General features: G+C 39.2%; 1 protein-coding gene across 4 annotated transcripts in view; it reads left to right on the forward strand.

The window, feature by feature from the left end:
* Positions 1-13,598, forward strand: part of NFKB1 (nuclear factor kappa B subunit 1) — a 137,882-nt gene that overhangs the window by 107,584 nt on the left and 16,700 nt on the right. For 3 of the 4 annotated variants that reach the window (XM_023734735.1, XM_023734734.1, XM_004380249.2), the window contains 5 exons: positions 3,046-3,189; positions 4,523-4,612; positions 5,849-6,025; positions 7,404-7,545; positions 11,906-12,020. In XM_023734735.1, coding sequence (XP_023590503.1) covers positions 3,046-3,189; positions 4,523-4,612; positions 5,849-6,025; positions 7,404-7,545; positions 11,906-12,020 — 668 coding nt within the window. The remainder of the gene's footprint in view (positions 1-3,045; positions 3,190-4,522; positions 4,613-5,848; positions 6,026-7,403; positions 7,546-11,905; positions 12,021-13,598) is intronic. The other variant, XM_023734736.1, reaches the window with a different exon arrangement.

Consider the following 13,598-nt stretch of genomic DNA (forward strand, 5'->3'; position numbering starts at 1 on the left):
ATCTGAGAGTGACGCTGTCAGAGGCAGACCACAAAGATAAATGAACCCCGTGTAAAAATCTACATGTTCAATTCCATGGAGATTCAGACTGCAGGTTCTTTTATAAAGTTTGCTCTGTGGAATTTTCTGTATCAGTTTCTTGTCACTGAAATCTGACTGGCTGTAGGATAGTTAATATTTTGAAAATTGACTATTAAAAATTGCCATTTCACAGTAAAATATAACCAGTGTATATCTATGCCTTATAAAGCCAAATGAGTACATAGAAAATACCAAGTGGACTCTTTGCTAGAAACCACATCAGTTTATTTCTGAAGATGAATAAGTTGTCTGCTTCCCTCATGTGTGTTTCATATTTCTACAATGAACTAATATTCTATGTGAGGTCAACAATTAATAGAATGAGTATAGTTCAGCTATTAGCTACTTATAGTACAGATGATGGTGAAATTTTATAAATCTATTAAAAAATCTTTGTTGACATTTCTCCATTTCAAGACCACTCATTTCTAATGGAAGCACATTTTTTGCAATGTTGACCCACTTTGGCTTTTTTTCTTCCTAACAAGTCAGGATATGATCAGTTTTTAAACAATCATTTTTTAAGTGCAATTCATTACCCTACTTTACCCAGTTCATCTTTCAGCTGCGTTTAGATGATCATGAGATAATCAGTAAACAACAGGGTAACAACCTTCTATCTAACCCTTAGGTGGCTGAAACAACCACAGAATTAGAAATAAGGAAGATATCTCTGAACATAAACAGTGACAAAAACTGACATTGAGGAATCAGAAACAGGACAGTTGTTGAGAAAGGAAGAGTGGTGACATGTTGTGGGGTTGGCAACCAGTGTCACAAAACAATTTGTGTATTAATTGTTTAATGAGAAACTAATTTGCTCTGTAAACTTTCACCTAAAAGACAATTAAAAAAAAAGAAAAAAACAGGACAATTTTTCAGTATTGGGCTACCGGCTGAAAAAAATAACACCACATTGGCTATTTAAAAAAAAAAAAAAAGAAAAAAAAGCACTTTCACTTCTTTAGCCCTGAAGGGAGAAGGAAGAAATATGATAGGAAGATTAGAGTAGAGAAAGAAAGGGAAGAAGAAAGAAGAAACAAGAACACAATAATAAAGCCCAGAGGCAGTGACAGAAGTAAGAAGGGATAATGAGGCTGGTGAGAAGCAGAGATGGTGAGAAGTGAAGAGAAATGACAGCAATACAAAAACAGCAATCACATGAGGAATGGGAGAAGAATATAAATAGCATCTAGACCTGGACAGTCAAAAGTCTCACACCGTATCACTGTATTTTACTCAAGTAGCAGTCTTAGACTTCCAGCTTCCCACATCTCGTCAGACATGAAAGCCTACAGATTCCTCTTTCATTTTGTTTCTGGGATTCACTTATTATCATGGTGACTAAGGAACAGGCCCCGTCACGTTATGTCTGCGCCGTCTCTGCCTTTCACTGTGATCCTTCTTTGGTATCTCCTTTGCACCAATGGAAGGTCCTTGGGTGGTGCAAATTGTTTGCACTCAACTTCGAACCTAAAGGTTGGTGGTTCAGACCCATCCAGGGGTACCACAGAAGAAAGGCCTGGTGATCTGGTTCCATTAAGATTATAGCCAGGAAAGCCCTGTGGAGTACAGTTGTACTGTGTAACACATGGGGTCGCCATGAGTAAGAGTCCACTGGATGGCGACTAACAACGACAGCATTCATGAGTGACAGAGGAACTGTCCTAAAGTACCATTCTGTACACATCGTTCCCTTCAGAAACATTCAGTGGCTCTCCTGCCTGTAAGTTAAATCTCTTCACTTCATATTCCAGGCACTCCACAGTGTGGCCCCAATCAATCTATTTCTCAAAAATTCCTTATACTAAGCTTTCACTTCAGCTGAATTGATCTGCTACTGTTCTTTTAAGCACTCCATGCACATTCTTTCCTTCATTACTTCTGTATCCCTTTCCCAGAACACCCTCCCTTTTCCCCTGCATATATAAAGTTGATCCTGGGAAGCCTCCTCTTGGAAGCCTTTCTTGAATTTCCCAGCCCACCCGGACCTCCTAGAAATCCTTCCCTGAACTCCTAGAACATTATTCTGCACCATGAACTTAACATATATAGCCTGGTTGCACAGTGGTTAAGACCTTGGCTGCTAACCAGAAGGTCAGCAGTTCGAATCCACCATCAGCTTCTTGGAAACCCTGTGGGGCAGTTCTACCCTGTCCTGTAGGGTCACTGTGAGTCAGAATCAACTGGACGGCAACGAGTTTTTAAGCCTTATAGTGCTCTCTCTCTCTCTAAGTCTTTCCCCTACAACCTTAAAATTATATCAGAGAACCCTTGACAGCAAAAACATTATGTCATGCTTCTCTTTATCCCCAGCACTTAGCTCATAATTGACCAGTTCCAGTCAAGTCGATTTCTGACTCATGGTGATCCCAGGTGTGTCTGAGTAGAACTGTGCTCCAAAGGGTTTTCAAGGGCTGATTTCTAAGAAGTAGATTGCCAGGCTTTTCTTCCATGGCCCCTCTGGATAGACTTGAACCTCCAACCTTTCAGTTGGCAGCTGAGTGTTTTGTTAACCATTTCACCACCCAAGAACTCCTAGCTCGTAATAGATGCACAATAAATGTTAGCTGATTAATCATAGTTGATTTCTGTGACCAAGTAAAAATGCCCAGTATTTGTTGCCGTAGAATTGATTTCAACTCAAAAATGCCCAGTGGTGTTTTCTTATTCACTATCTACTCTTTAATTAGTCTTCCACTAATTTTAGCAACATTGGGAACTTAACTGTTGTGGAGAAGATTTGGGTGTGTTCTGTTCTGTGGTATCTCTGAGGCTGGTTCTCAATCTAGTTACCCATAGGAATAAATATAAAACTTCTTGAAATTTGGCACCTCTTCCTCCTTAAGTGTTTAAAATAATACCATCAGAATCAATATTCGTTCTGTGGCTAGTAGCAGAGCCGAATCAATCTTCTCTCCTCTGGTTTCTCTTCCTTTTTGGCCTGCCTTTCTTTAAATACAGATAAAGAGGAAGTGCAGAGGAAACGGCAGAAGCTCATGCCCAATTTTTCGGATAGTTTCGGTGGTGGTAGTGGTGCTGGAGCTGGAGGCGGAGGCATGTTCGGTAGTGGCGGTGGAGGAGGGGGTACTGGAAGTACAGGCCCAGGTAAGAATAAAATCTACGCTTTCTAAAGCTTTTTCATATTGGAGAGGGTAGAATTTTCTTTTCCTAGGTTTATGAGCATGTCTTTGGGCTGAGTGACTGTGGCATTATTGAATATGACAGAGTAAATTAATTAAAAGTTCCCAACAAATAAATTTTTTTTTATTTTCAAAGAAATGCATAGTTATTTTACAATATATAGATAATATGAAAAAGAAGAAGAAGAAAAAGTCACCAGAGGCTAGCTATCTCTTTTACTTTGTTTTTGGTCTTTGGTTTTGGTGGGTTGTTTTGAGGATTTTTTTTTGTTTTTGTTTTTTTGTTTTTACATAGTTGTCTTGGTGTTTTTTGAAAACATTGAGAAGATCTGATTATATATACTATATTGTAGAAATTTGAAAATACATAAAATCCCACCGCCTAAGGTTAACCACTTCCGTTGTTTTCTATGTACAGATTATAATTTTTATGCATTTTCCCAAGTACAACTGTGATCATCATTGTGTGTAGTATTTTAATCTATTTCTTTGTCTTAGTTGTTTATTACCATTATACCGTGATTGTGTATAGAGCTGTATATGCTGCTTTTACCTAGTACATTAACAAATGCCTCTCCCCTAGGTAGTATAAACCTTATATAACTATCATTTTTAATGACTCACAATATTCCATCAAGTCAACAAACTTCAGTATAACTTACATGACTGTTATTTCTTGTTTTTTGTATAAAATGTTCTACTGAATTGCTCTATCCACGTAGCTTTTCTTTTATTTCAAATTATTTTTGTAAATTGAGTTCTTTGAGGTAAAATTATTTTGTCAAAGGGTATGATGTCTGCTGTCAGCTGCCTCCCCTAAGAGTTTTACGAGTTTATACTCCTACCAAAAATGCATGAAAATGGAGAGCGGTGACCATTTTTTCATTTAGAAGATTTTTCTGTGTTTTTTGTTTTGTTTGTTTGTATTTCTGTGTTTTGTTTGGTTTGGTTTTTTCCCCCAAAAGTCATTATAATGTCTCCTATGTAGCAAGTCTGAATTTGGGTGTGACCACTCACCTTTAACTTATCCTCTTAGCACAGGAGTGAGAGGTTTTCTCAGGCTTAAACTGCTTCATGGTGCCCCAAGCTTGGGGCACTTCCTGGTTGCCTACATGTAAATTTTGCCAATGTAGAATGTCCATTGCTCAGGAACCCAATGATGTGTCTTACGAACTCAACAGAAGCACTGAGTGCAGACACAGAGTCCTCCCATACCCAAGTCCATGCTTTCACAAGGGAAGGACTAAGGTTTGCTGAGTCTCTTAGAAATCATCTTGATGTCTCATTTGCCATTTCAGGGTATGGCTTCCCCCCCTACGGATTTCCTACATATGGTGGAATCGCCTTCCATTCTGGAACCACTAAATCTAATGCTGGGATGAAGCATGGTAATTAATACTGTTTGTTTTGGTTTTAATTCTGAAGAAATAATTTTAAAAATTAATTTGAAAGTTTTTTTGTTGTTGTTTTTGTTTTTTTATCCATTGGTCTACTGCCCCCTTTCTATCAGGAAACCATTGTCCGGTTCACCTGACCACTCACTGGGTGGTATAAACTACTTGCTGTGGAGCTGACTCTCATTCATGGGAAAAATATTTTTTTTTTAATCATTACGTGTCACAACATTATCATTTTGAAAAAATTGAATAATGCAGATAAACTACGAAGATATTTTTCTAAAACAGCGTTATATCCTGTGGACGGTATAAACTCTATTTCAGATGCTTTGATTATATTTCCTTTGTAAGTGTCATGAACAGGGAGATTATATGAGCATTAAGTGGACTATTTAAGAATGAAAAAAATCACCAGATCTGTCTATTCTCCCTGTTTTTTTTCAAATAATATGTTTTTGAAATCATTTTGAGTTTTATAGGATTGGTCTTTACCCCCCTACGTGCATCCTTTAGTAGAAGTTTTTACACCATGGGTTCGTAGTTTATATTACATGTCCATTCTAGTATACCCATTGAAGAAATAATGCAATAAAATATTCCCATTTATGCAATGTCTGTTTTATGCCAGGTACATTTGCATGTTTAATTGTAATCTTCACGACTGCTTTGTAAGTAAAATATTAGTATATTCTACAGTCAGAGGACAATGAGGTCTAGAAAAAAATGTTAATTTCTTGCTGAAGACAGATAGCTGTAAGTGACAGAACCAGGATTTGAACCAGATCTGCCCATAATGAGTGCACTCATAATACCTGTGAGACAACCTGGTCAGACCCAGGCAATCATGATCAGAAATGGTGCTCTGGATATTTCACACACTAAGGAATGTGAATTGAGAGCACATCTTTTCACCTTGCTTTGTTAATTAGCATTAGGAAAAAAAAAAGTGCTCTGCTTTCAACAACTTTAAAATTTTCACTTAAAAAATTCCTGGAATTCACAGAAGAGCTTTATTTCCTAAATTTTTAGAAGTGAGAGTTTAAAATAGCTCCAAAACATATTAGCTATGATATGACCATTTTAAAAAAGAATTTTAAATCATTTTTTTCTTCTCTCTTTGCAATAAACTTGCCTCCTACCTTTATCTGACCTTCATTGAAACTGTGAATTATAATTTAGTTAATAGACTTTGCAAGAAAAAGGCTAATGTTTTGGCATTTATCTTAGGAGACATAGGCACCCCATCTAAAAAAGACCATAAAGGTTGTGATGACAGAGATGCTATAAATCTTTCTGGGAAGGTAACTGAAACCACAGAGCAAGATAAGGAGTCCAGCAGTGAGCATGAAGAGGTTACTCTGACGTATACAGTAGGAGTAAAGGAAGAGAATTGCAGGTTTCAGGGTAAGTGATCACACAATGATTACACTGGGGATGGGGAGGGTAGTCCGTTCTAGGTGTAGAAAGCTATTTCCCGAAGACAGGTTTATTTTCTGTTAATCTAAAGATGGCATATCAATACCTAGTGCAATGTGCTCTTAAGAATCCCAGGATTTTTTTGTACGTCCTTTGAAGAGCACGTGTCAGGTCATTTTAGTCGCAGTGGGCTTTCCATTTTCCCAGTTTTATCTTTGAACATAAAGTACAGAAATTTACATGCTCATTCTCCGATCATAATCGCGCAGTTGTTGGGTACTGTGAGAGATAATCTACTTTATATCTAGCACTGATAATAGAGAACAGTTTCCATAACTTAAGTAGTCACCCTTCTCTAGAGTCTAACTTGATGGTCATATTGAAGTGGAACTTTGCCAGAAAATATGAACTTTTCTTTTTTTCCTATCACAGTCTTTGAAGAGTAAGTGGGACAGTGTCCTTTTGTGTGTACTTTGAACCAGTCCTATTATGTGTCATGATTCTAGGTCATCCTAGATTGTCTTCAGAAGACTTTTTCTGTCAAGGAAAAGATATTAAATATTAAGACTCAGAGCCACTGTGATCTCTGTGTCACATATCCATTTTCCTTTTTTTGCCCCACCCCTTTACAAATGTACAAGCCATGATTAGGTAGGGGGTCATATAAAAACATGTCACCTATCGGATTTGGCCCCCGAAAAACATCATTGCCGTCGAGTCAATTCCAACTCATAGTGACCTTAGAGGACAGAGTAGAACTGCCCCATAGGGTTTCCAAGGAGTGGCTGGTGGATTCAAACTGCCAACCTTTTGGTTAGCAGCCATAGCTCTTAACCACTGCGCCACCAGGGTTCCGTGGACCCACAAGCCATAATTTGCCAACTGCTGACCTTGAGGAAGCAAATTTTACAAAAACACCAATGCTCATGGAAAGTCTGTCTGACTGTTGAGGGCTGAGACTGTGATTTTTGACACTTTGATACTTTTTTGATACTTTTAATGAGATAGTTACTTCAGTAAAGACTTATTTCAGCAAGAGGATGATTATCTAAAATTACAGCAAAATCCAGTCAGTTAATTGAGAATTGCTTGTTTACGCTTAAAATAACAGACATTTCTGAACTCTTTTTCCCCTAACAAGCTGTGGACAGACATTTTCAGATAAATCTGTAACCATATTTGTGAGTGAGTCAATGTCCAGCTTTTTGTAGTGGACACAATCCAGAATCACTGAAAGGAGCATTTTCAACTAAAATGATGTATATGAGGTGTCAGAACAGGGGTACTGATGATTTTTGCCTCAAGCATGCCGTGTCTGTAGAGAGGTATAGGAAACTCAACTCTGATTGCGCTCATTGCCTTGCAGATAACCTCTTTCTAGAGAAGGCTATGCAGCTTGCCAAGCGGCACGCTAATGCCCTTTTTGACTACGCGGTAACAGGAGATGTGAAGATGCTGCTGGCTGTCCAGCGCCATCTTACTGCAGTGCAGGATGAGAATGGGGACAGGTGAGTCAGGACTTGTGCATGACAAAGGTTGTTTTGAGTTAAGGAAGAGAGAAAAGCATTGCATACATAGCATTGCTCACAATAAAAAGAGTTGTTTGAAGTTATTAATTCCTGTAACTGAAAAATAACATGTCAGTAAGGTTAAGTAGCATAGTTGGCTTCTCTATACTACTGCTATCACCTGTTAGACTCTAGAATGGCTGGGAGTATTCATCTAAGAGTACGTGTCATTGGGCGAGAAAAGTAAGATGTGTGTAGGGAATAGTACTTTTTTGACAAGCCTTGCTTTATTTATTGGAACAGTATTTGAAGAGTCCTAATCAAATCCCAGAAGCACTATAATCTCAACTACATAGTATGATGTTATTGTTGTTAGTTGCCATAGAGTTGTCTCTGACTCATGGCGACATTATGTATAACAGAACAAAATGTTGCTGGTCCTGTGCCATCTTCATGATCTTTGGTATGTTTGAGTACATCGTTGCAGCTGTTAGTGTGGTGCCTTCCAACCTGAGGGACTCATCTTCCAGCACAATATCAGACAATATTCTGTGGTGATTCATAAGGTTTTCATTGGTTAATTTTTGGGAGTAGATCACCAGGCTTTTCTTCCCATTCTGTCTTAGTCTGGAAGCTCCACTGAAACCTGTCCACCATGGGTGACTGCTGATGCTTGAAATACTGGTGGCATAGCTTCTAGCATCCAAACAATATGCAAGCCACCACAGACAGCACGTCATACTGACAGACGGTGGTGGATTTGTAATACAGTGTACTCAAAAAAAAAAAAGTAGTAATTGTCATTCTTTCCCAGCTACTAGTTCCTTCTCTGCTGCCTCTGTTAACGGTTACTAGTCTGTACTGGATCAGATTCTGATGACTGCTCCAACCCATGTTGTGTGAGAGTCTAAAATTCCAAACACCACGCCTTCCATTCCTGCTGTTACTGAGATATTTGCGAAGCCACTTGACTTCTTTCTAAAGTGATTTTCTCAGTTCTTTCATTGAGACTTCTAAAATGATCTCAAACATCTGTTAAAAACAACAAGAGGCAGCAGCCTTCAGATTCAAGTCAAGCACCTTATCTAAAACTTTCCTAAAATAGTGTCAAGACTGAGAAATCCTTTTCTGTGGAAGAGCTCTTGAGTGCTGTTTTTTAAACCTGAATTTAAAAACTGAACCAAAACGCTTTAGGAAGGTGCCAACCTCAGGGTTTCAAGCAGAGACCTTTGTTCTCATTCCTTGCAGCGTAACCAAGGATGTGGTGTAACCACTGGCCTTGTTATACAGTGTGAGGGGAACCGGCACAGCCTTCTTTGTGTAATGCCATGAACAGAAAAATGTTTTTTCCAGGGTTAAATAATCCAGTTAGCTTTCAGTAGCATGTAGCCACAAGAGAAAGCAGTTAACCAAGACAGGACAAGTCACATTTTCAGGGACCTGCTGAATTGATAAATCAAAGAAAGACGAGCACATACAAGTTAGAAAGTGGTTGCTGGTGTTTGATTGCAGAAAGGAAAACAAGGTGCATGCATTCAGGTGGGTACCACAGGGGAAAACGTGCACGAGGGTAAGGATCCTGGGCATAGGAGAGGCCAAGGAAGGGTTCTTCCTTGTACACGTAGAAAATGAATCCTAAGCGCCTCCTCGTAGGACCCCAGACACACTCACACAAGTCTGTTCTGGGGGCTAGCCAAAGCTAGAGGGCAGAGAGGTGGGATTTGGGGAGACCAAAAGGGAGTCCACATAAGAGTGTAGACAAGGGGCAGCTTTTGGCCATCACAGCTCAGGCCTCTTGTTTCCACTGAACTTTTCATCCTGTGACCATTAGTCATCACAGAAAATACAATAAGAAAATAAAAATAAAACTTCTGTTATTGGGGGAATTCCTGCAAGGGTGTGAAGATTCATGGGGGAGGGGGAACGAACTTCTGCTATGAAATGCTGAGGTGCACATGGAAATTTTTTGGCAGTTTTTGAAGGACGACATTTTTCTTGGTGTATGTGCCTCATGTCTGCATAGACTGCAGGCACATTTCAGATGTCCTCTTCCAGCATCACGTTTCAAGAGACAGTAGTGAAACCCTGAAATCGTTTCGGGTAATGAATCATTCTCAAGTAATGAATTGCACAGTTTTTTTTTTTTAGGCCCTCTTATGCCAATGTTAATCTCAAATAAAATATACTTGCTATTACTAAGAAAAAGACCTGAATAAAGTGGCACCTAATATCTTTAAATTAGAGAAATTCCAGCCAGTGCCTTAAATCCAAGATGTGCTGAGGCTATGGGATAATGTGAATGTGCTCAGCATCTCGATCGATATGTGTTTTGGAGTAATCATCCTTTTAAATGTTCATCTGCAGCTAGGTAGAGCAGTGTGTGTGTGCCTTAAGCAGAGTAAAGAGATTAAGAGCTGGCTTTGGAGTAAGACACACCTGGGCTTGAATCCCAGCTTCACCATTTACTAGCTATGTGACCTTGATTCAGTTATCTTTCACTTATTAGTCTCAGTTTCATCATCATAAAAATGAGGGTAAAATTACCTACCTCATAGGATTCATAGGATTCTTGTTACGATAAGTAAGATAATGTATATAAAGTGCTTAGCATGTTATGTTACGTTAAGTGCTGTTAAGTTGGTTCTGACTCACAGCAGCCCTGTGTACGACAGAACAAAACATTGCCCAGTCCTGCACCATCCTCACAACTGTTCCTATGTTTGAGCCCACTGTTGTAGCCAGGGTGTCAGCCCATCTCATTGAGAGTCTTCCTCTTTTTCGCTGACCCTCTGCTTTACCAAACATGATGTCCTTCTCCAGGGACTGGTCCCTCCTGATAACATGTCCAAAGTAGGTGAGAGAAGTCTCGCCACCTTCACTCCTGAAGAGCATTCTGGCTGTACTTCATCCAAGACAGATTTGTTTGTTCTTCTCGCAGTCCATGGTATATTCAATATTCTTCACCAACACATATTTCAAATGCAACAGTTCTTCTTCTATGTTCCTTATTCATTGTCCGGCTTTCGCATGCATATGAGGTGATTGAAAATACCATGACTTGAATTGGGCACACCTTAGTCCTCAAAGTGACATCTTTGCTTTTTAACACTTTGAAGAGGTCTTTTGCAGTAGATTTGCCCAATGTAGTGCATCCTTTGATTTCCTGACTGCTGCTTCCGTGGGTGTTGATTGTGGATCCAAGTAAAATGGAATCCTTGACAACTTCAATCTTTTCTCCGTTTATCATGATGTTGCTTATTGGTCCAGTTGTGAGAATTTGTGTTTTCTTTATGTTGAGGTGTAATCCATACCGAAGGCTTAGCATAATACCTGGTAAATAGAAGCACTCAACAAATAGTGGCCACTTTTCTTACATTGTTATTGTTGGGTTGTTTCCAATTAATTTTAAGATTAAATTTTTTTTACAATTAAAAAATATATGTTCCTAGGAATGATGTTTAGCACCTGCTAGTATTTTTTGCCTCGTTAGTGTAAGCCCACTAGGTTCAGACCGTCACTCTTATTTTAGTGCTTAAACTGTGTGCAAAGACTGTAAGGAGGCTGACTCAGACATAGAATCTGCCCCAGAGACAGTCACAGTCTAGAAACTTAACAGAGTACCCCAGGAGCCAAGAAAGGGGACATCTCCCTGTGCCTGGGAAGTCTTCTCCAAGGATGTAAAGTTCGAGCTGGAATATGAAGGTTTGAGTAGGCATAGTCTAGACAGAGAAGAGGAGCAACACAATTTCAGGCAGAGGGAATATTTGCAGGGGAGAAATATAGTTACATTCATCTTCAGAAGTTTGAGATTTCGCCCAGTAGTTAAAAGCCTGACTTCATTCTTTCCTCTAGGAAGAGCTGAAAAAACCCACCACGTTTGTATTTTAGGAGAGTAGCAGAGCTAGGTGAGGGAACTAAATTTTTCTGAACAATTTCTGGTGCCAGGCCAGGGAATGTCAGAGAAAAGCAAGAGGAGAAAGCTCCCTGAAATCATAACATGAAGCTGGGATTTGAGCTTGGGTCTCCCTGACCTTGAAGCCCGGGTGCCTTTATGCCTCAAGGAGTCAAACAGTGCTTCCAAAGGCCAGGTAGACACTGTCAATGAATGTAGCAGCCTGTGGAGAGCACATACCCCACTTTGGATTCAAAACACTTCAGGGATTCAAATCTATTAGAGCCAGCGTTTCCTTCTGTTATACACAAGGTCGCTATGAGTCAGCCGACTTGACGGCACCTAACAAAACAGCACCTAAAACTAAGTATGAGGACCAGCTTCAGCCTGCAAGTCTGATCATAGCTGGGGATCATTTTTTTTCCACTAATACTTTAGTTGATTTTTGCCGCTATATTTTTGTTCTAGCGTCTTACACTTAGCGATCATCCACCTTCATGCTCAGCTTGTGAGGGATCTGCTAGAAGTCACAGCAGGTGTGATTTCTGATGACATCATCAACATGAGAAATGATCTTTACCAGGTAAGCAGAAATCTCAAGGAGAACACTGAAGGAAAATCCATAGTTGTTTGTTCATTTTCCTTTTTGCATGAGTTATTTTTAAAAATGACAGTAGTAAAACTACTTTAAACATCTTTGTAGATAATATCCCTAAAAGCCCACTAGTTGGGAATGGTATTGTACTAATTGGGATCCTTTTATCTGTGAGTGAACAGTTATTTAATAGCAGTCACCACACAGTGAAATTCAGCATCCTACTGGGAGAAGGCAAACTTTAAAAATCAAACAATTGATCTATTTTAGAGGTAGAAACTGGAGTGAAAATGTCACAGCTGTCAAGAAAAATAAACTTGAAGAAATTAGGCTTGAGAAACCAATGGTTTTAAGAATTTTGAGAACTACTGAAGCACATTTTGAAATATCCAGATTAAATGTAGTCAAATAACAGGAACACAGAAAGGTGAAAAGGTTGCTTGAGAAGGAAAAGGCATCTTTCAAAGAACAAAGACAGCTCCAGGTGAGGAAAACAGGGAACACCAGAGAGTTTTGCCAAATTGGGTATAAATGGAAATGAAGTGGACTAAAAAACAACTTGAAGAATTTCTTTAAAAAGATCTTCAGATATTGCAAAGAGAGCAGTCAGCTGGAGACTCAGGGAGTCCACCTAAATGACACATGCAGATTTCAGGGGTGAGGAAGGGAGGATTGATTGAAACTTCGAGAACAGAACCAAAGCCCCTATCCTGGGTGTTTGGAGCTGGACCTTGCTAGCCCCTCTGGCTCAGGGGCTACAGAAGCATGAGGTCTGCTCCTAGAAGTCCTCCCATGCTCTCCCCTGCTTGCTTTCCCCACCTCACTGCCTTTCCTCCTGCCTCCCAGTCTTCTCTGTGAGTTGCCTGCTCTTGTTCCTTTCTCAGCTTTCTATCTTTCCCCTTCCCTTCACTTGACCCAAAGTGTCTTCCTAGTCCTTCTCAGCTGAGATGGTGTGCTTGGATCCCTGATTCGAGAATATCTCTCACTTGTGATCTCCAAAAACAGAGCCAACACTCACAAAAAATTATTTAGTTAGTAAAGAAAGGTACCTGTTGCACGTCTCAATTTTTAAAGCAGATGATTTGAATCTTATTTCCTCAAAGCAAAAGTACTAAAATGTTTACATGTAGCTTTCAGTAGATTTTTATCTGTGAATAGGTATTTCCTGATAGGAGAAAATAACAGTTTCTCATTTGATTTAATGCATTAGACCTGTCTGGCTGTTGTGCTTAATGTCAAAGGGAAAATGAAGTTGGTGATTTCTTTATTGACTGATAATATAAAGTAACTAGGATATGGTCTGATTTTAGGTTTGTATTTAAGGAATATCTTCAAACTTTCGTACCATTTTTGAGAGTTGTTGGTATTCGGAAAGTTATTTGGCCCATAAAGCTTGATTCCCTCAGACTTTTGGACTGATTGTTCTTTTTAACCATCACAAGTATATGAATGAAATTAGAAATTCTCCAGTCAGCTCTGACCAGGATCACAACAGAGGGTTCTGGACAGAGCTGGAGAAGGATGTAGAACATAATTCTAACTCACAAAAAAAAGACCAGATTTACT

Source organism: Trichechus manatus, unplaced genomic scaffold (genome assembly GCF_000243295.1).
Source record: "Trichechus manatus latirostris isolate Lorelei unplaced genomic scaffold, TriManLat1.0 scaffold00071, whole genome shotgun sequence".
NCBI lineage: Eukaryota > Metazoa > Chordata > Mammalia > Sirenia > Trichechidae > Trichechus > Trichechus manatus.